This window comes from Pristiophorus japonicus, chromosome 16, assembly GCF_044704955.1.
Source record: "Pristiophorus japonicus isolate sPriJap1 chromosome 16, sPriJap1.hap1, whole genome shotgun sequence".
In the NCBI taxonomy this organism is placed as follows: domain Eukaryota; kingdom Metazoa; phylum Chordata; class Chondrichthyes; family Pristiophoridae; genus Pristiophorus; species Pristiophorus japonicus.
In genome coordinates this window covers 10677608-10699326 of record NC_091992.1, presented here as the reverse complement: position 1 = coordinate 10699326, position 21719 = coordinate 10677608, and the positions used below count along the sequence as shown (strand labels likewise).

The window sequence follows — 21719 nt, the reverse complement described above, 5'->3', positions numbered from 1 at the left end:
CAGTGGCAAATGGAATTTAATCCAGAGAAGTGTGCGGTAATCCATTTGGGAACGGCTAACAAGGCAAGGGAATACACATTAAATGGGAAGACACTAAAGTATAGAGGAACAAAGGGACCTTGGAGTGCATGTCCACAGATCCCTGAAGATAGCAGGCCAGGTACATAAGGTGGTTCAGAAGACATATGGAATGCTTGCCTTTATTAGCCAGGGTATAGAATAAAAGAGCAGGGAGGTTATGCACTGGTTAGGCCACAGCGAGAGTACTGCATGCAGTTCTGATCACCACATTACAGAAAAGACATGATTGCACTAGAGAGGGTACAGAGGAGATTTACGAGAATGTTGCCAGGAGTGGAGAATCTTAGCTATGCAGGCAGATTGCAGAGGCTGGGTCTGTTTTCCTTGGAACAGAGGAAGCTGAGGGGAGACCTTATTGAGGTGTATAAAATTATGAGGAGCCTGGACCGAGTGGATAGGAAGGGCCTATTTCCCTTAGCAGCGGGGTCAACAACCAGACGGCATAAATTTAAAGTAATTGGTTGAAAATAGGAGATTTGAGGGGAAACTTCTTTGCCCAGAGGGTTGAGAGGGTCTGGAACTCTCTGCCTGTAAGGGTGGTAGAGGCAGAAACCCTCACCATATTTAAAAAGTACTTGGATGTGCACTTGAAGGGCTGTGGCCTGCAGGGCTACAGATCAAGAACTGGAAAGTGGGATTAGGCTGGATAGCCTCTTGTTGGCTGGCGCAGACACGATGGGCCGAAATGGCCTCCTTCCGTGCTGTAAATTTCTATGAGTCTATGATTCTATGCGATCTTAATTGAATGGCCGAGCAGGCTGAAGACTCCTGCTCCGATTTCTTATGTTCTTAAATGTTTCCATTTCTGTTTTTCATTACCTTTGCACAGGTGATCAATGTATCAGGTATCTCCGTAGGTGCTGGCTTGGCGTCAGCGTGTGACACACTCATATCCCAGGTAGGTGCGGAAAACCCCCAAACCTGGTCCTTTCATAACCACCCGGGAATATCATTTTCTTAGAAGGATAAGTCTTTAAACGTCGGTACTTAAGGAACACGCTGCCCAGGATAGAACTGAGCCGTCGCGATGAGGTGGGGCAGATTTCAACCGGAGCTGCTGTAGGGTTGCTACAATTGCTCTCGGTTCTTTCGGGCTGGGCAAGGAGAAATCAGCTCGGGTTTCCATTCCTGATCAATGTCCAGCGACTCGGTCCCTGACGGAAAGGATGAGTGTCGGGTTAGAACCGGGCTGGACATAGCTGTGACTCCCCTTGTGGTGAATAGCCTGCTGACACTCGGAGGGCCGGGGGAGGGGGTGCAATTTTAACCTAGTCAGTCCCTCGGGAAACTGATGGGATTGGGTGCAACGCAGGTTTTACGCCCCGCCTGATTTTACAATCCGTTGACGTCGATGGGGAGTAAGATTGGGGCAGGGAGTAAATCCAGCATTCCAACCAATCCCGCGGGATTCCCAACGGGAGTGTTTGGATCAAATGGCCCCCTCATTGCTGAGTCTCACCCTTGCAAATTGGCCAATTGGGGAAGGCGCTGGAGGACACCAAAAACACCGTCGGGAAAGGGGTGGAGAAAAAGGGGAAAGTTGGTCGAAAAGAACAAAGTTTCTATGATGGGGCCGTGTATGTTGGCACCTTAGATTTGCTGCACGTTGCGTTTTCTGATCCCAGTTCTAAGTGCACCTCACCAGTGTAGTGTATGCACCTGTGAGCATGCTCACAGGTTTGTAGAGCTTGTTGCAGTGTGAGTGGCTTAGCCAGTCACGTGATGCTGACAAGACTCAATAAAACCCCAGTCAGTTGGGTCCAGGTCATCCACGATGAGGTATGCAGTTGTGAGCCTAGTGGATGAACTGGTAATGTGTAGTGTGATTGTTAGACCTTTGTTGATAAACCAACTCGTTCTTACTAGCAAAGTGCTGCTATGAATTCTTAAGCACAAACCCATGAAGCAAATACATTACAATTGCAGAGAGGGTGGGGGGGGGGGGGTGCGCGAAGGAGTGAGAGAAAAATCAAAGGGCCAGAACTCTGGGACAATCTTGCATACCTCAAGCAATAACTTGCATTTATATAGCACCTTTAATGGAGTAAAACATCCCACGGCGTTTCACGGGAACGTAATCGGACAAAAAACTTGACACTGAGCCAAAGAAAGAGACATCAGGGCAGGTGACCATACGCTTGGTAGGTTTCAAGCAGAGTCTTAAAGGGAGAGAGAGAGAGAGAGAGCGGTGGAGAACCGGAGAGGTCGAGGGAGATAATTCCAGTGCTTGGGACCTAGACAGGCAGAGGCACGGGCCCAGCCCACACTGCGATATGTGCGCGCACTAGGTCCGTGCAGCAGAACTGGTCTCCAGTCGTCTTGGGTAATCCTTGTCACTGGACCAAGACCTATCTCTGGCAAGCCCGTGTGGGTGGCTGGTGTTCAACGGCATCTTCCACCCTTCAGGATGTAGTTTGGGATCTGGAATATTAGGTCCTTCATTGAAACACCTGTGAACTCATTCCTTTTTGGCGTGGAAGCAAGTCATCCTCACTTCGAGGGACTGCCTATAATGATGATGATGAGAAAGTGGGCAGTTTTGAGAGAAGCATTGGGGAGTGGAATTAAGGGGTATACCTCATATACCTTCGAGTGACTGGCTCTAGATCAGCTTCAGCAAAGGTTTGGCGCCAGGTCATTGCAAAGTCAACTGCATTTCGTTGAGGAGGCGACGAAATTGTTTGAGGGAACTTCAGTGTACATAATCGACTCAGCCCCTGGAATTAATGACCAATGAGTTCATTGAATTGTAACTAGTGTCAGCCACAGAAAGCAAAAGGTGGTGATTAATGGGGGAGGCAGTGATTAGTGGGAATCAGTATTTCCTCAGGGCTGTATGCTATAAATGGAAACTCTCAGAACTTGATTTGTTTCCGTTAGAAGATTGAATGGAGACAGGAGCCATGGTTTTAAAAAAAAAAAAATCTTCTGATTTTCAGACATTTGGCAGTAAAAACCTGAGGAGAATTGGGGTGATTCTCCAGCGAGGGATTCTCATTCTCCTGATATTCTGCTTTCCCTGTTGGGCTCTCTTCATCAACACCGAACACATCCTGCTGGCTGTCCAACAATCTCCCGAGGTGGCCAAGTAAGCACCCTTCTGTTACAAAAGTAAGAAATGTGCTATTTATGTGTAAGCCCTTTAGAAAGAAGGTGCTCCTTGAAGGGTGTGTTCAATAGCAGAACGTGCTGGGTCGTGCAGTGATAGGCCTACTCCTGCATCTATTTTCTATGTTTCTATGACACAGGTCCCATTACCTTTACCCTACGGCAAACAGAGCCAAGCAAAGGCGAGGTGGTTTCCCAAGCAGTTGAGTGGGGATATGAGATGGTGAGTCCACCCATCGTTCTGTTGGTACCACATTCACTCAAGGGCACCCATCGGCAGAGAACAAATCACTAAAAGTAGTGACGCAGGTTAATAAGGCCATTTTTAAGAAATCAAATCAAGCACTGGGGTTCATTTCTGGAGGGATTGCATTGAAAAGTTAGGTTAACTAGGGGAGGTGCAACGAGACCTGGGTGTCATGGTACATCAGTCATTGAAGGTTGGCATGCAGGTACAGCAGGCGGTTAAGAAAGCAAATGGCATGTTGGCCTTCATAGCGAGGGGATTTGAGTACAGGGGCAGGGAGGTGTTACTACAGTTGTACAGGGCCTTGGTGAGGCCACACCTGGAGTATTCTGCACAGTTTTGGCCTCCTAACTTGAGGAAGGACATTCTTGCTATTGAGGGAGTGCAGCGAAGGTTCACCAGACTGATTCCTCGGATGGCGGGACTGACATATCAAGAAAGACTGGATCAACTGGGCTTGTATTCACTGGAGTTCAGAAGAATGAGAGGGGATCTCATAGAAACGTTTAAAATTTTGACGGGTTTAGACAGGTTAGATGCAGGAAGAATGTTCCCAATGTTGGGGAAGTCCAGAACCAGGGTGTCACAATCTAAAGATAAGGGGTAAGCCATTTAGGACCGAGATGAGAAGAAACTTCTTCACCCAGAGAGTGGTGAACCTGTGGAATTCTCTACCACAGAAAGTTGTTGAGTCCAATTCACTTAATATATTCAAAAAGGAGTTAGATGTTGTCCTTACTATGAGGGGGATCAAGGGGTATGGTGAGAAAGCAGGAATGGGGTACTGAAGTTGCATGTTCAGCCATGAAGTCATTTAATGGCGGTGCAGGCTCGAAGGGCCGAATGGCCTACTCCTGCACCTATTTTCTATGTTTCTATGTTAAACTTGTATCGAATCTTGGTTAGACCTCACTTTTGGAGCACTGTGAACAGTTCTGGTCGCCATATTATAAAAAGGATGTAGAGGCACTGGAGAAGGCGCAAAAAAGCTTCACAAGGATGATACTAGAACTGAGAGGTTATACCTATCAGGTAAGATTGAACAGGCTGGGGCCCTTTCTCTAGAAAAGAGAAGGCTGAGGGGTGATCCGATGGAGGTCGTTAAGATAATGAAAGGGTTCGCTCGGGTAGAGTTAGAGAAATGTTTCCACATGTGGGGGAGATGTCATAAATATAAGAGTGCCACTAAATCCAGAAGAGAATTCAGGAGAAACTTCTTTACCCATAGAATGAGGAACTCGCCACCACGGGGAGTGGTTGAGGCGAATAGCACAGATGCCTTTAAGGAGAAGCTGGATAAACACATGACGGAGAAAGGAATAGAGGGATATGCTGATAGTGTGAGATGAAGGGTGGGAGGGGGTTTGTGCTCCACACGAGCCTCGATGTAACTAGTAATTTGTTGCACGCTGTTCTCTTGGTTTGGGAACCATGGTTGGCATGAGATGGTAAATAAAATAAGTTTGAACATTAACAGGGAAAAGAAGTAAGAAAGAGTAAGAGTTGCTATTGTAGATCTAAACAAACGAGCTTTAATCCTCGGTAGGATTCATGGCCTCCTTCCCCTTTTGGGGAGAGTCGCTACAACAACAACTTGTATTTATAGAGCGCCTTTAATGTAGTCAATCATCCCACAGCTTTTCAGAAGAGTATTATGAGACAAAAAATTTGACTCCGAGCCACATAAGGAGAAATTAGGGCTGGTGACCAAAAGCTTGGTCAAAGAGGTACGGAGGGAGTGTCTTGAAGGGGGAAAGAGAGGCGGAGAGGTTTAAGCAGGGAGTTCCAGAGCTTGGGGTCTCGGCAACAGAAGGCACGGCCACCAATGGTTAAGCGATTATAATCAGGGGTGCTCAAGGGGGCAGAATTAGAGGAGCGGGGTGGGGGTTGGGAGGGGCGGCGTTTGTGGGGCTGGAGGAGGTTACAGAGATAGGGAGGGGTGAGGCCATAGAGGGATTTGACAAGGATGAGAATTTTGAAATTATGGCCTTGGTCACCCGGAAGCCAATGTTGGTCAGCAAGCATAGGGGGTGATGGGTGAGCGGGACTTGGTGCGAGTTAGGACACGGGCGGCCGAGTTTTGGATCACCTCTACATTGGGAGGTCAGCCAGGAGTGCGTTGGAATAGTCGAGTCTAGAGGTAACAAAGGCACGGATGAGGGCTTCGGCAGCGGATGAGCTGAACGGTTGGGCACTGTGCTCATTGGTTCTGTCCACGAATGCGGTCAGTAGCAGTTGCTCTTGAACAGGCTGCCGGCGAACCTGTTTCAGGTTAAGCAGAGGTCAGTTCTTTTCCCCTGACGTGGAATCCTCTGCAGCCATAGAGAGCCGACTGCCTAAGTACTGAATGTTCTCCTTTTTAAGTGATTGAGTGATGGCCACTCCTGTGCTTCGAACTCGGTGATCTTGTCGGGAGTTCGATGCCAAGCTCTCAAGGAGCACAGAACCAGCTGCTTGCAATGCTTCTCCTTCACCACTTATAACGAATAGTGAACAATTACCCATTGATCACTGTCAACTGTGGTTATAAACAACACTATCAGGAAATAGGACCCAGGAATAGCATTTATTTGTCAATTTATGTTTGAACATTCACTCTTTTATCATGTGTATATTAATATATTTATGCACCGTATTTTAAAAAATCACATTCGGATTTATTTCCAAACTGTTGCGTACAATTCTGATGAACTCTCTCAGCCTTCAGTTGTATCGACATGTACTTTATGCCCTCCCTGTGTTTGAATTTACTGTGAGTTAGCAATGTCGATGGGTTCCCATTTCTTGGCCAACTTCTGTTGCTTTCTCTTGCAGGTTAGCTCAGCTCTATGTATGGATATTTATCCCTGGCCTTCCTGTAAGTAAATTATTTGATGTAGTGCACCACTCATTAACAAACTGGTCAGTTTAAAAAAAAAAAGACTTGCATTTATATAGCGCCTTTCACGAACACCAGATGTCACAAAGCACTTTTTAAAAATCCGTTCATAGGATGTGGGCGTCGCTGGCAAGGCCGGCATTTATTGCCCATTCCTAATTGCCCTTGAGAACGTGGTGATGTGCCGCCTTCTTGAACCGCTGCAGTCCGTGTGGTGAAGGTGCTCCCGCAGTGCTGTTAGGGAGGTAGTTCCCGGATTTTGACCCAGTGACGATGAAGCAATGGCAATATACTTCCAAGTCAGGATGGTGTGTGACTTGGAGGGAAAGTGAAGGTAGTGGTGTTCCCATGCGCCTGCTGCCCTTGTCCTTCTAGGTGGTAGAGGTCGCGGGTTTGAGTGGTGCTGCCGAAGAAGCCTTGGTGAGTTGCTGCAGTGTATCCTGTAGATGGTACACACTGCAGCCACGGTGCGCCGGTGGTGAAGGGAGTGAATGTTGAAGGTGGTGGATGGGGTGCCGATCAAGCGGGCTGCTTTGTCCTGGATGGTGTCGAGCTTTTTGAGTGTTGTTGAAGCTGCACTCATCCAGGCAAGTGGAGAGTATTCCATCACACTCCTGACTTGTGACTGGTAGATGGTGCAAAGGCTTTGAGGAGCCAGGAGATGAGACACTCATTGCAGAATACCCAGCCTCTGAGCTTCTCTTGTTGTCACAGTATTTATGTGGCTGGTCCAGTTAAGTATCTAGTCAATGGTGACCCCAGGATGTTGGTGGGGGATTTGGCGATGGTAATGCTGTTGAGTGGTGCTGCCGAAGAAGCCTTGGTGAGTTGCTGCAGTGTATCCTGTAGATGGTACACACTGCAGCCACGGTGCGCCGGTGGTGAAGGGAGTGAATGTTTTGAGGATGTTTCCAGTAAAGTGGACAAGGGAGAACCAGTTGATGTGGTATATTTGGACTTTCAGAAGGCTTTCGACAAGGTCCCACACAAGAGATTAATGTGCAAAGTTAAAGCACATGGGATTGGGGGTAGTGTGCTGACGTGGATTGAGAACTGGTTGTCAGACAGGAAGCAAAGAGTAGGAGTAAACGGGTACTTTTCAGAATGGCAGGCAGTGACTAGTGGAGTGCCGCAAGGTTCTGTGCTGGGGCCCCAGCTGTTTACATTGTACATTAATGATTTAGACGAGGGGATTAAATGCAGTATCTCCAAATTTGCGGATGATACTAAGTTGGGTGGCAGTGTGAGCTGCGAGGAGGATGCTATTAGGCTGCAGAGTGACTTGGATAGGTTAGGTGAGTGGGCAAATGCATGGCAGATGAAGTATAATGTGGATAAATGTGAGGTTATCCACTTTGGTGGTAAAAACAGAGAGACAGACTATTATCTGAATGGTGACAGATTAGGAAAAGGGAAGGTGCAACGAGACCTGGGTGTCATGGTACATCAGTCATTGAAGGTTGGCATGCAGGTACAGCAGGCGGTTAAGAAATCAAATGGCATGTTGGCCTTCATAGCGAGGGGATTTGAATACAGGGGCAGGGAGGTGTTGCTACAGTTGTACAGGGCCTTGGTGAGGCCACACCTGGAGTATTGTGTACAGTTTTGGTCTCCTAACTTGAGGAAGGACATTCTTGCTATTGAGGGAGTGCAGCGAAGGTTCACCAGACTGATTCCCGGGATGGCGGGACTGACCTATCAAGAAAGATTGGATCAATTGGGATTGTATTCACTGGAGTTCAGAAGAATGAGAGGGGACCTCATAGAAACGTTTAAAATTCTGACGGGTTTAGACAGGTTAGATGCAGAAAGAATGTTCCCAATGTTGGGGAAGTCCAGAACCAGGGGTCACAGTCTGAGGATAAGGGGTAAGCCATTTAGGACCGAGATGAGGAGAAACTTCTTCACCCAGAGAGTGGTGAACCTGTGGAATTCTCTACCACAGAAAGTAGTTGAGGCCAATTCACTAAATATATTCAAAAGGGAGTTAGATGAAGTCCTTACTACTCGGGGGATCAAGGGTTATGGCGAGAAAGCAGGAAGGGGGTACTGAAGTTTCATGTTCAGCCATGAACTCATTGAATGGCGGTGCAGGCTAGAAGGGCTGAATGGCCTGCTCCTGCACCTATTTTCTATGTTTCTATGTTTCTATGAATGTCAAGGAGAGGTGGTTAAACTCTCGCTTGTTGGAGATGGTCATTGCCTGGCACTTGTGTGCGCGAATGTTACTTTCCACTTATCAGCCCAAGTCCGAATGTCGTCCAGATCTTGCTGCATGCAGGCATGGACTGTTTCATTATCTGAGGAGTTGCGAATGGCACTGAATACTGTGCAGATATCAGCGAACATCCCACTTCTGACCTTATGATGGAGGGAAGGTCATTGATTGAAGCAGCTGAAGATGATTGGGCCTAGGCACTGCTCTGAGGAACTCCTGCAGTGATGTCCTGGGGCTGGGATGATTGACCTCCAACAATCACAACCATCTTCCTTTGTGCTAGGGTATGACTCTAGCCCGTGGAGAGTTTTCCCCCTGATTCCCATTGACTTCAGTTTACGGGGGCTCCTTGATGCCACACTCGGTCAAGTGCTGCCTTGATGTCAAGGGCAGTCACTCTCATCTCACCTCTGGAATTCAGCTCTTTTGTCCATGTGTGGACCATGGCTGTAATGAGGTCTGGAGCCGAATGGTCTTGGCAGAACCCAAACTGGGCATCTGTGAGCAGGTTATTGGTGAGTAAGTGCCGCTTGATAGCACTGTCGATGACACCTTCCATCACTTTGCTGATGATTGAGAGTAGACTGATGGGGCGGTAATTGTCCGGATTGGATCTGTGCTGCTTTTTGTGGACAGGGCATACCTGGGCAGTTTACCACATTGTCGGGTAGATGCCAGTGTTGTAGCTGTACTGGAACAGCTTGGCTAGAGGCGTGGCTAGTTCTGGAGCACAAATCTTCAGCACGACAGCCGGGATGTTGTCAGGTCCTATAGCCTTTGCTGTATCCAGTGCGCTCAGCCGTTTCTTGATATCACGTGGAGTGAATCGAATTGGCTGAAGACTGGCTTCTGTGATGGTGGGGACCTCAGGAGGAGGCCGATATGGATCATCCACTCGACACTTCTGGCTGAAGATGGTTGCAAACTCTTCAGCCTTGTCTTTTGCACTCACATGCTGGGCTTTGCCATCATTGAGGATGGGGATATTCATGGAGCCTCCTTCTCCCGTTAGTTGTTTAATTGACGGCTGGCTGTGGCAGGACTGCAGAGCTTTGATCTGATCTGTTGATTGTGGGATCGCTTAGCTCTGTTTATAGCATGCTGCTTCTGCTGTTTAGCATGCATGCAGTCCTGTGGAGGGAGCAGTGTGCGGTGGCCCAGCCCGGAAATCGGCGCGGTCCCGGGGCCACTGGAGGGAGCAGAGTGCGGCGGTATACCACTGCAGGGAGCAGCGCGGTGCTGCAGGAGGGCGACGGCTACGAAGCCAGGTCGCTGATTGCAGTGCGGGCGGGCACAGCAGGAGGGGCGAAGAAGCGGCGAGAGTCCGTAGAGGGAAGTGACAGGGACCCAGAAGAGGCGAGGGCCCAGGGGCAGCACGGGCCCAGCCCACACTGCGATATGTGTGTGCGCTCGGTCTGTACAGCAGAGCTGGTCTCCAGTCGTCCTGGTTAACCCTTGCCACTGGACCAAGACCGAGCTCTGTCGAGCCCCGTGTGGTGGCTGGTGTGCAACGGCCACCACACGTTAAAAAAATCCGCACACAGGCATCTTCCACCCTTCAGGATGTAGTTCGGGATCCGGAATATTAGGTCCTTCATTGAAACACCTGTGAACTCATCCCTTTTTGGAGTGGAAGCAAGTCATCCTCGCTTCGAGGGACTGCCTATGATAATGAGTCCTGTGTTGCAGCTTCCCAGGTTGGCACCTCATTTTTAGGTATGCCTGGTGCTGCTCCTGGCATGCTCTTCTGCCCTCTTCATTGAACAGGGTTGGTCCCCTGGCTTGATGGATATGCCGGGACATGAGATTACAGATTGTGGTGGAGTACAATTCTGTTGCTGCTGATGGCCTGCAGCGCCTCATGGATGATCAGTTTTGAGCTGCTAGATCTGTCCTGAATCTATCCCATTTTAGCAGGTTGGTAGTGCCACACAACACGATGGAGAGTGTCCTCAGTGTGAAGACAGGACTTCGTCTCCACAATGACATAATAACTGTGCAGTGGTCACTGCTACCAATGCTGTCGTAGACAGATGCATCTGCGACAGGTAGATCGATGAGCCAATGAAGTACATTTTGTAGTGTAGTCACTATTGTAATTTACGCAAATTGGCTGCCGTGTTTCCTACATTACAACAGTGACTGCACTTCAAAAAAAGTACTCCATTGACTGTAAAACACTTTGGGACGTCCGGTGGTCGTGAAAGGCGCTATATAAATGCAAGTCTTTTTATAAATGCAAGTAATTATTTTCTTTCACTACACATTCTATCTTTTTTTCCTTCTATCTTCATAGGCAACATTTCTTTATCAGTTGGAAATCCGATACCTTCAGAATCAGGTACAGTCGCCGGTATTTGACTTTGTATTTTGCGAATGCAGTTAATTTAATGATTGTTGGTGTAAACCATATGTGGAATTTTTCAGTTTCATTTCCCTTAATTTAAAGTTCAACTGCGATCAGGTAGAAGATTCATTTAAAAAAAAAACTTGGCGGTACGTAGAGGATGCGTAGCGAGTGGATGTTGAAAGTGGAAACTATTGCAGGTGGCACGGTGATGGAGCAGGTTTGCCCCACGATTCCCCGCACGGTAAGTTCCTGATCTCAGCGAGACCTTTGTGGGGAGACAGCGGGCGGAGGCCAGGTGTCTCCCGACTGAGTGGGAGAGAAGATGAGAGGCCGAGACATCCAGGAGGGAGCGAGGGAGGGAGGGGAGGCCCGTCCCCTCACGCCTCAATCAGTCAAAAAAGCATCACGGGTAAAGTCGCAGGACTAGGTGTCTGGCAATCAGAGCAGATAGGGAGAAACATTTTTTCCGTCATTTTTCTCTTGGCTGTCTTCCAAGTCTCCCGCTATGGGCAGGGTCGCGGAAAGGTCATGAGATCATCGCCGCGCAGCGCCATTTTTCCCGCAACTCGGAGAGCCCCGCCAGGTGGCAATCCCACCAAAGAAGCCTTAGTGGGAGGGAGCAGAGTAGCCACAAGAGGTCACGTTAAGATTTGGGAAGATTCACTGTGGGGGGGGGGGGGGGGTGCTGGGAGGAGCATGAGTATTCCTTCCGGATCCAGAAGGAAGCCTTGGGACTCCCCAGCCCCAACCTTCCCTCTGCCCTCTCCACGCTGACATCGTTTTTACGAGCCCCCTCTCCCCAGCATTTACCACACTGCCTTTCCCTTGGCTCTCCGGCAGCCCCGGCTTCAGGCAGGTCCTCCAATTCCCGCTCCGGCATTGACGTCATTCCCTCCGGCTTCAGGCGGGAGACCGATCTTAAAATCAGTCACTCCTCCCCCCCCCCAACCACGCACCGAGTTAAATTCGTCTGCAGTGTTGCTGTGAATTCATTGCTGACCCAATATCATCACGTTGGGTGAAATGGATAATTATGGAACTGCTGAAAGTGCACAAACAGTAGACCATGTTAGCAGATCCTGGAACCAAAGGCAGAAAAAATATTTCTGCCAATTTCCTTGCTCCTTTCCTGAAGACAGCGATTTATCCCGAGGTCCAGTTCCAAAGCTATTGTCATTGCACCCAAGTGACTGAGTGAAGTTTTCAACTCTATATGAAGGTTGATTCCAGAGCTGAGGGGTTTGACTTATGAAGATAGTTTGAGTAGGTTGGGCCTATACGCCTTGGCGTTCAGAAGAATGCGAGGTGATCTTATCGAAACATGTAAGATAATGAGGGGGCTCGACAAGGTGGATGCAGAGAGGATATTTCCATTCATAGGGGAAACTAAAACTAGGGGACAAAGTTTCAGAATAAGGGGCCGCCCATTTAAAACTGAGATGAGGAGAAATTTCTTCTCTGAGGGTTGTAAATCTGTGGAATTCTCTGCCCCAGAGAGCTGTGGAGGCTGGGTCATTGAATATATTTTAGGCGGGGATAGACAGATTTTTGAACGATAAGGGAGTGAAGGGTTATGGGGAGCGGACGGGGAAGTGGAGCTGAGTCCATGATCAGATCAGCCATGATCTTATTGAATGACGGAGCAGGCTCGAGGGGCCAGGTGACCTACTCCTGCTCCTATTTCTTATGTTCTTATGTTCTAATTGGAAAAAAATGTTGTAGGAGGATTGTTCCCTTGTTGCAACTGTAAAAGGGGAGAGAAGTACAAAATTGAGTATATTCAAGACAGAGATCGATAGATTTTTGGGCACTAAGGGAATCAAGGGATATGGGGATTGGACGGGAAAGTGGAGTTGAGGTCAAAGATTAGCCATGATCTTATTAAATGGCGGAGCAGGCTCGAGGGGCCGAATGGCCGACTCCTGCTCCTATTTCTTATGCTCTTTTGTAAAATGAAAGTAGAATTAAGAAAGGCCGTCAGGCAGAAATCATTTGCACAAAGGATACTGGAAAAGAGCAGGCCATTGAAGCAGACAGTCAAATTGGGGTTCAAGGGACAATTGGGGCTCAAGGGAAGTGGAGACGATCAATGATTTCAAAAGGTAATTGGATCGACACTTGAGGGAAATAAACTTGCAGGGCAATGGGGATAGCGCGGGGGAATGGGACTGACTGGGTTGCTCTACAGAGAGCCGGCATGGACGCCATGGGCTGAATGGCCTCCTTCTGTGCCGTAATGACTCGATGACAATTGGATCTATTTCTGGAAAAAGAAGGGATTGAGTGTTGCCATGTGAAGGAATATGGTCGGGTGAGGTTGATCGAGCAAAAAATGGAGAGACTACCTGGACCTAAAGGCTCCTAAAACCTCTTGTATTGTGCTTTATCTGTGAGCTGGGACAGTGAGCGTGAGCGGGCCGGTCCATCATAGGGGCATTGCAACTGAGAGAGATTATTGGTTTATTTAAATCCTCCTCTTTCCATCCACCTACACATACTGTCCCAGGCTCCCCAGTTGCAGGATTCTGCCAATTCCATTCTTTGATTGACTGTTTTGGAGGGTGATAGTGCTGATCTTGGATGTCTTGCCCTCTGATTTTTCCCTCCCTCTCCAAGGGGGAATTTCTAATCAATTCCTAATCATCACTTTTATGTCTAGAAATAGTCTTTTTTTTTGGGGGGGGGGGGGTGATTTTTTTTGTTTGGCAGATGTCTTTGGGCGAATTGACTGGGGGGTATGGAGCACTCTTCTGTTTCCACAGCCCAATGTTGCCATCAAACATTCCCAGATCAAGGGCTAATATTTGCTCCTTATTTATTTCTGAGTCGGCACGGGCCGAATGGCCTGCTTCCGTGCTGTGTAACCATTCTGTGATTCTAAACTATTTTCTCCACCCCCCTCTGCTGAATGCAGTGGTTCGGGCCGGGGGCGGGAATAGTTCCTCGGGCGCTGCAGCTCCCAAAAGGGATACTTCCGCCAAGGGACCTTTCTTGACCTATGACCCCGGCCTAACTTCAACAGGCTGCTGGGACGTGAGGTTGTATCACGGCTGAGCCCTTTTATTGACTTCTTCTGACACACGCCCGCACACACACACCTTTCATTAGGGGCCACAGGTTATGAGTCAGGAAAGGGAACTCTATCTGATTATTTTTATTCGCCTAAACCTAGCCCAGAAACACCGAAGTTTAGTTATCCCCTTTACCATTCCATTCCACAGTTCCACCAGTTCAATGCTGAGTAATCTCCAGTTGTGTGCAGCTTAATACTGTGCACCTGACGTCCGAGGGAGCAGACTGTCACCACCTATCAGGGTATCTCCCACTGATTATTTTTTTCCATTCTCTCCATGGCTCTTCACCTCAGCTTCTTGCTGACAACAAAAGAAGCAAAGGGTTGGGGGGTTGGTGGAGTACTTTAGACTTTAGACGATATCGGACGTGGGTTTACAGATCAGGAGAGGTGTAAAATGGACGGCTAATCTGATATCGCCCGTTTCCTACATTATAACAGTGGCTACACTTCGAAAGCACTTCATTGGCTGTAAAACTGTATAGTGAAAGGCACTACATAAATGCAAGTCTTTCTCTACACTATCGCCCAAAGTCAAAATTATCCCCAAGGTATTTAAGAGTTGAATAAAAGGATGACATCTCTTTTTTGAATGGGAGTATAAAGCCCTCTATATAATATATATATATTTGTTTTGTTTCTTTCTCTCACCAGGCGCTATAACGCCTGCGTCTGAGATGGCGCACGAGCAGCTTGTACCTCGGAATCTCCGCCGCTGCTGCCCGCCCCTGTCAGTCACTCGGAAACATGGAGCAGAGCGGCCCGGCCATAACCCACGTACTCTTACTCCCCCCCCCCACCCCCCCTGTGCAGGGAGGTGACTGGCTGGCCTTCAGCCCCCCTCCCTCCCTCCCCCACCGCCCTGCCGTGCGGCCAGGATACGGGAGGGAACGCAACCTGTGCCAGGAGCTTCAATACACACTGTGCCACCACGTCACATCCCGGTTGTTGTCTGTTGGATAAGTCGCAGGGGGCAGCACTGTGCAGGGCTGACTCTGTTCTGTTCTCACTCCAGGGGATCATTTTGCCGCAAGTTTTCACTGGTCTGGTCGCCAACATCTTTAACGCTGTGGTGAACTACCTCTTACTGTATGTGCTAACGCTGGGTGTGCCGTAAGTAGCATATTATACATTATCAAAACTGTAATCATCTGATTTGTGACCTTTCTACCCTCCAGTTTACTCTTGTGTCAGCTGTGGCTCAGTGGGTAGCACACTCATCTCTGAGTCAGAAGGTCTTGGGTTCGAGTCCCACTCCAGGGACTTGAACACAAAAATCTAGGCTGATGCTCCCAGTGCAGTGCTGAGGGAGTGCTGCACTGTCGGAGGTGTCGTCTTTCGGATGAGACGTTAAACCGAGGTCCCGTCTGGCCCTCTCGGGTGGACATAAAAGATCCCATGGCTACTATTTCGAAGAAGAGCAGGGGAGTTATCCCCAGTGTCCTGGGGCCAATATTTATCCCTCAATCAACATAACAAAAACAGATTATCTGGTCATTATGACATTGCTGTTTGTGGGAGCTGTGTGCAAATTGGCTACCTTGTTTCCTGCATTACCAAAGTGACTACAGTTCGAAAAAATTGGCTGGAGCGAGCTTTGGTCGTGAAAGGCGCTATATAAATGCAAGTCTTTCTTTCTCTCTTTAACGGGAGCCACGTTGAAAGGGGAGTGGGGCCGCCTTCTCGTTAGCACTGGTCTATTTAAAATCCAGTTCTGGCTAGTTGAACTTTCACTGAGTAGTGAGCCAGACTTTACCTGAAGCTGCCTTGAACACGGGAACTTTGTGTTTTTCAGAGGTTCCGCTGCTGCCAATGTACTATCTCAGTATTGTCAAGTTGTTCTCCTGTTTCTGTACATTCGATGGAAAAAGTTGTACCTGGGGACCTGGACAGGTAATTTACAGTCAATCTGTGTGCAATATTGGTCTCTTTTAAAGGCCGTTTTAAATTTGTTTTACACCTCTTTTTTTCTTCCTTTTGTCTCCTCCTCTCCGAGTGGCACTTGTTGGGGAAATAATTCCATGGCCGCTGGGCTCGTGTCTTGCACAGGTGACCTTGTTTTCTATAATAAAAACAGCAAATGCTGGAAATCTCAGCGGGTCCGGCAGTCTCTGTGGAGAGAAACAGAGTTAAGATTTCTGGTCGATGACTCTTTGTCAGAACTGGCAAACGTTCGAAATGTAACAGATTCTTAAGGAAGTGCAAGGGGCCCTGAAAGGGGGAGGGGGGGTGAAAGAACAAAAGGGAAGGTCTGTGATAGGGTGGATGGCAGGAGAGATTTGAGAGACTAAAGGGATGATGGACCGAATCGAGATGGCAACGGCACAAGTTAGGAAACAAAAGATGAGTCTAGATAGGGTGTGAATGGCGGAATGATTACCGGCAGCCCTGGGAAAGAGAAAAAAATAAAAAGTGGGGGGGGTTTAAAAAAAAATTCTAATAAAAATGAGCTGGTACCGTCTCAACAGGCGATTCGACTACTGAGGGCAGAAGGTTGTGGGTTCAAGTCCCACTCCAGAGACTTGAGCACAAAATCCAGGCTGACACTCCCAGTGCAGTGCTGAGGGAGTGCCGCACTGTCGGAGGTGTCGTCTTTCGGATGAGACGTTAAACCGAGGCCCCGTCTGCTCTCTCGGGTCCCATGGCACTATTTCGAAGAAGAGCAGGGGAGTTATCCCCGGTGTCCTGGGCCAATATTTATCCCTCAATCAACATAACAAAAACAGATTATCTGGTCATTATCACATTGCTGTTTGTGGGAGCTTGCTGTGCACCAGTTGGCTGCCACATTTCCCACATTACAACAGTGACTACACTCCAAAAAGTACTTCATTGGCTGTAAAGCGTTTTGAGATGTCCGGTGATCATGAAAAGCGCTATATAAATGCAAGTCCGAGAGCAGGAGAAGCGAGCCCCGGAGGCTCCAACAGCATGAACCTGGGAGGATAAGAGGTGGAAAGATTCTTCAAGGTGTGATGTCACAGGAAAGCAGGGAAGTGATTGGTTGGTAAAAGTCACATCGTTTCTTGTATAGAACAGCTGGTTAGGTCACAGCTGGAGTACTGCGTGCAGTTGTGGTCACCACTTTACAGGAAAGGGTGCAGAGGAGATTTACAAGAATGTTCCTGGGACTAGAGAATTTTGGCTATGAGGAATGATTGGAGATGCTGGGTTTGTTTTCTTTGAAACAGAGGAGGCTGAGGGGAGACCTGATTGAGATGTATAAAATTATGAGGAGCCTGGATAGAGTGGATAGGAAGGGACCTGTTTCCCTTGGTAGAGGGGTCAACAACCAGGGGGCATAGATTTAAAGTAATTGGGGGGAGGTTTAGAGGGGATTTGAAGGGAAATTTCTTCACCCAGAGGGTGGTGGGGGTCTGGAACTCACTGCCTGAAAGGGTGGTAGAGGCAGAAACCCTCACCGCATTTAAAAAAATACTTGGATGTGCACTTAATGTGCCGTAACCTACTGGGCTACAGACCAAGAGCTGGAAAGTGGGATTAGGCCGGCTAGCTGTTTGTCGGCCGGCGCGGACACGATGGGGCGAAATGGCCTCCTTCCCTGCTGTAAATTTCTATGATTCTAAATCTTTTCAACGCATGCCATTCTCCAACTGACAGAGCAGGCAGCTGATCTTTTCCAAGAGCTTTCGTTTTGTCATTACTAAGCCGCCCATTAAAAGGTGTGTAAGAGATGCGCTGATGATTCGATCAACGTTCACTTGATGACTGTCCCTGGTGGCACGGCTAAGATCGAGACAGTGCTATGACCTCACATTCAACAGCACCTCCCAAACCTGCGACCTCGACCATCCAGAAGGACAAGGGTAGCAGGCGCATGGGAACACCACCACCTGCAAATTGCACTCCAAGTCACACACCATCCCGACTTGGAAATATATCGGCCGTTCCTTCATCGTCGCTGGGTCAAAATCCTGGAACTACATCCTTGTGGGAGCACCTTCATCACACGGACTGCAGCGGTTCAAGACGGCGGCTCACCATCACCTTCTCAAGGGAACGGTAGCATAGTGGTTATGTTACTGGACCCAGTAGTCCAGAGGCCAGGACTAATGATCTGCAGATACGGGTTCAAATCCCACCATGGCAGCTGGGGAATTTAAATTCAGTTAATTAAATAAATCTGGAATAAAAAGCTGGTGTTAGCAATGGTGACCATGAAACGACTGGATTGTTGTTAAAAACCCATCTGGTTCACTAATGTCCTTAAGGGAAGGAAATCTGCTGCTCCTACCCGGTCTGGCCTATGTGTGACTACAGACCCACAGCGACGAGGTTAACTCTCAACTGCCCCTCTGAAATGGCCCAGCGAGCCACTCAGTTGTAACAAACCACTACAAAAAGCACCAAACGGACTACAGTGGTTGAAGAAGGCGGATCACCACCACCTTCTCCAGGGCAATTAGGAATGGGCAATAAATGCCGGCCTTGCCAGTGACGCCCACAACCCGTGAGCGAATAATTTTTTAAAAAAGACCCTAAACCTTGTCCTGAAAATGAATGGGTTGAATGCTGAGCAAGGACCTAACTATTGGGCTGAGCTGGATGGGCTGAAAGGCCTTTCCTTGCACCTGCCTTCTCTCATTTCCTGTACTGTGTCAGTAACTGCATTCCTTTATCCTAGGGTGGTCCGCTGATTGTCTGCAGGAGTGGGGCAACTTTATACGGCTGGCAATTCCCAGCATGCTTATGCTGTGCATTGAATGGTGGACGTATGAAATTGGAACTTTCCTAGCAGGTAAATAACCGTGCGTTCCTTCGTCAGACTCTCCCGCCTCCTTGCGTCCAAGCGCCTTGAGACGTCCCCAGGTCGCGAAAGGTGCGTTTTCTAAATGCAAGTTCGTTCATTAAGTGAGGAGTGTGAACCTTGCGTCCGCTCCAGATTTATAGGCTCCATATTGGTCTGTAATAGGGCCATCTCTAACCCCTCTGGCCTTACCCAATATCTGCCCCCAAGCTACAGACAGGCAGGAGAAAGGACCACCCACCCACGGACCATGTGAGGCCCCCTGGCTAAACACCATCCTCCATTATTGTCGAGAATCTGACGAGAGTCTTTGAACAAAAATGTTGGTCCAAAACTAGAGGACACAAATCTAAGAGAGGAAATTATGATGAATCTGTATAAAACACTTGGAAGTATAGTGAACAGTGAGGAGGTGATAGACTTCAGGAAGTCATAGACAGGCTGGTAAAATGGGCAAACATGTGGCAGATGAAGTTTAACGCAGCATGTGCAAAGTGATACATTTTGGTGGAAAGAATGAGGAGAGGACATATAAACTAAAGGGTACAATCCTAAAGGGGGTACATGAACAGAGACCTGGGAGTATGTGTGCATAAATCATTGAAGGTGGCAGGGCAGGTTGAGAAAGCAGTTAAAAAGGCTTATGGGATCCTGGGCTTTATGAATAGAGGTATAAAGTATAAAAGTGTGGAAATTGTGATGACCCTGTATAAAACACTGGTTTGGCCCCAACTGGAGTATTATGTCCAATTCTGGGCACTGCACTTTAGGAAGGAAGTGACGGCCTTGGAGAGGGTGCAGAAAAGATTTACAAGAATGGTTCCAGGGATGAGGGACTTCAGTTACGTGGATAGACTGGAGAAGCTGGGGTTGTTCTCCTTAGAGCAGAGAAGATTGAGAGGAGATTTGATCGAGGTGTTCAAAATCATGAGGGGTCTGGACAGAGTAGATAGAGAGAGAAACTGTTCCCATAGGGGGAAGGGTCGAGAACCAGAGGACACCGATTTAAGGTGATTGGTAAAAGAACCAAAGGCAACGTAAGAAAAAACGTTTTTACGCAGCGAGTGATTAGGATCTGGAATGTGCTGCCTGAGAGGGTGGTGGAGGCAGACTCAATCGCGGCTTTCAAAAGGGAATTGGATAAGTACCTGAAGGGAAAGAATTGCGGGGCTACGGGGAAAGGGCGGGGGAGTGGGACTAGCTGAGAGTCTGCACGGGCTCGACAGGCCGAATGGCCTCCTTCCATGCTGTAACCATTCTAGGATTCCAAATCCAATAAGGAATTCAGAAGGAGTTTCTTCACCCAGAGAGTGGTGAGAGTGTGGCAGTCGCTGCCACAGGGAGTGGTTGAGGCGTATAGCAGAGGTGCATTCAAGGGGAAGCTGGATAAACACATGAGGGAGAGAGGAATAGAAGGATGTGTTGATGGGGTGAGATGAAGTAGGGTGGGAGGAGACTCGTGTGGAGCATAAACACCGGCACGGACCAGTTGGGCCGAATGGCCTGTTTCTTTGCTGTTAATTCGATGTAATATATAAAAAAACAAACGTACTCAAATGAGGCAAATATGGGTCCTTCCACCCCCCACCCCCCTCCCATGATTGCAGTGGCATACAAACACACTCAATAGGAAAGGCATTATCTTCCCTACATTCAAATCACAAATTAATGCACACTTCCCTATACAGTCGATAAAGCAACCACAGAATGATACATCACATCAAGATTACGATGTCAAGACCACAAAATCAATAGAAGATATCTCTAAGAGCAGCTGCAAAATCACACGACATTTCATCGAAGTAATACATTTAGTATTGGATACAGAAAATGGCAAATGGTTCAATTAAATTTTCTATCGAATTTCTAACCCACAAAACACATTAGGAAGATCAAAAGTGTTCAGCCTATATTGACAGAATCGTACAGCACAGAAAGAGGCCATTGGGCCCATCGTGCCTGTACCGGCTCTTCGAAATAGCTACCCAATAAGTCCCACTCCCCCACTCTGTCCCCATAGCCCAGCTCATTTGTTCTTTTCAAATTTTTTCTGTTCGACCTTTCCTGATGGGTACACCCTCACATTCCAGAAATGCGAGGGTATACCTATCAGGAAAGGATGAACAGGCTTGGGTCTCTTTCCTCTTGAAATAAGAAGGCTGTGGGGTGACCTAATAGAGGTCTTTAAAACTCTGAACGTCTTCAATTAGAGTGGATACAGAGAGAGTGTTTCCACTTGTGGGGAAGAGCATAACTAGAGGCCATCGATATAAAACAGTCACCAAGAAATCAAATCGGGAATTCAGAAGAAACTTCTTCACCCAGAGCGTGGTGAGAATGTGGAACTCGCTGCCACAGGGAGTGGTTGAGGCGAATAGTATTGATGCATTTAAGGGGAGGCTGGACAAACATATGAGGGAGAAGGGAATAGAGGGTTATGCTGATAGAGTTAGATGAGGAAAGATGGGAGGAGGCTCGAGTGGAGCATAAACGCTGGCATGGACTGGTTGGGCCGAATGGCCTGTTTCTGTACCGTATATCCTACGTATGTTATCCTATGTACATATCCAATTCCCTTTTGAAAGTTACTATTGAATCTGCTTCCACAACCCTTTCAGGTTCAGCGCATTCCAGATCGCAACAACTCGCTGCGTAAAACAATTTCTCTTCATCAGCCCCCTGATTCTTTAACTAATTATCTGTGACCCCTGTCAGTGGGACCAGTTTCTCCCGATCTAACCCCTGCCAGCCAAGGCATCACGTTGCAGATTATGGGTCCATACCAGAGGTTGACCTCTATGTTTAGAAACCCACTCCATGAACAAGTAAGTCAGGGGTACAATCCAGTAATTCACATGTCCCTGTTGTGGGGACCTCCATCTGGTGCGTATTACCAGTGTTGGGTAACAGGGTAATAAACACTCCTAAACAACCCCCCCCCCCTGCCCTGGGGCCCCCCACAAGTGTTGAAATACTTTGCCGGTTATGGAAAAATG

The 21719-nt window shown here is 48.1% G+C and overlaps 1 protein-coding gene across 2 annotated transcripts in view; it reads left to right on the top strand.

Moving 5' to 3' along the window:
* Positions 1–21719, top strand: part of LOC139226316 (multidrug and toxin extrusion protein 1-like) — a 78322-nt gene that overhangs the window by 31972 nt on the left and 24631 nt on the right. For both annotated transcript variants that reach the window (XM_070856981.1, XM_070856980.1), the window contains exons 3-9: positions 911–979; positions 3021–3169; positions 6251–6293; positions 10829–10873; positions 14971–15068; positions 15751–15848; positions 18601–18714. In XM_070856981.1, coding sequence (XP_070713082.1) covers positions 911–979; positions 3021–3169; positions 6251–6293; positions 10829–10873; positions 14971–15068; positions 15751–15848; positions 18601–18714 — 616 coding nt within the window. The remainder of the gene's footprint in view (positions 1–910; positions 980–3020; positions 3170–6250; positions 6294–10828; positions 10874–14970; positions 15069–15750; positions 15849–18600; positions 18715–21719) is intronic.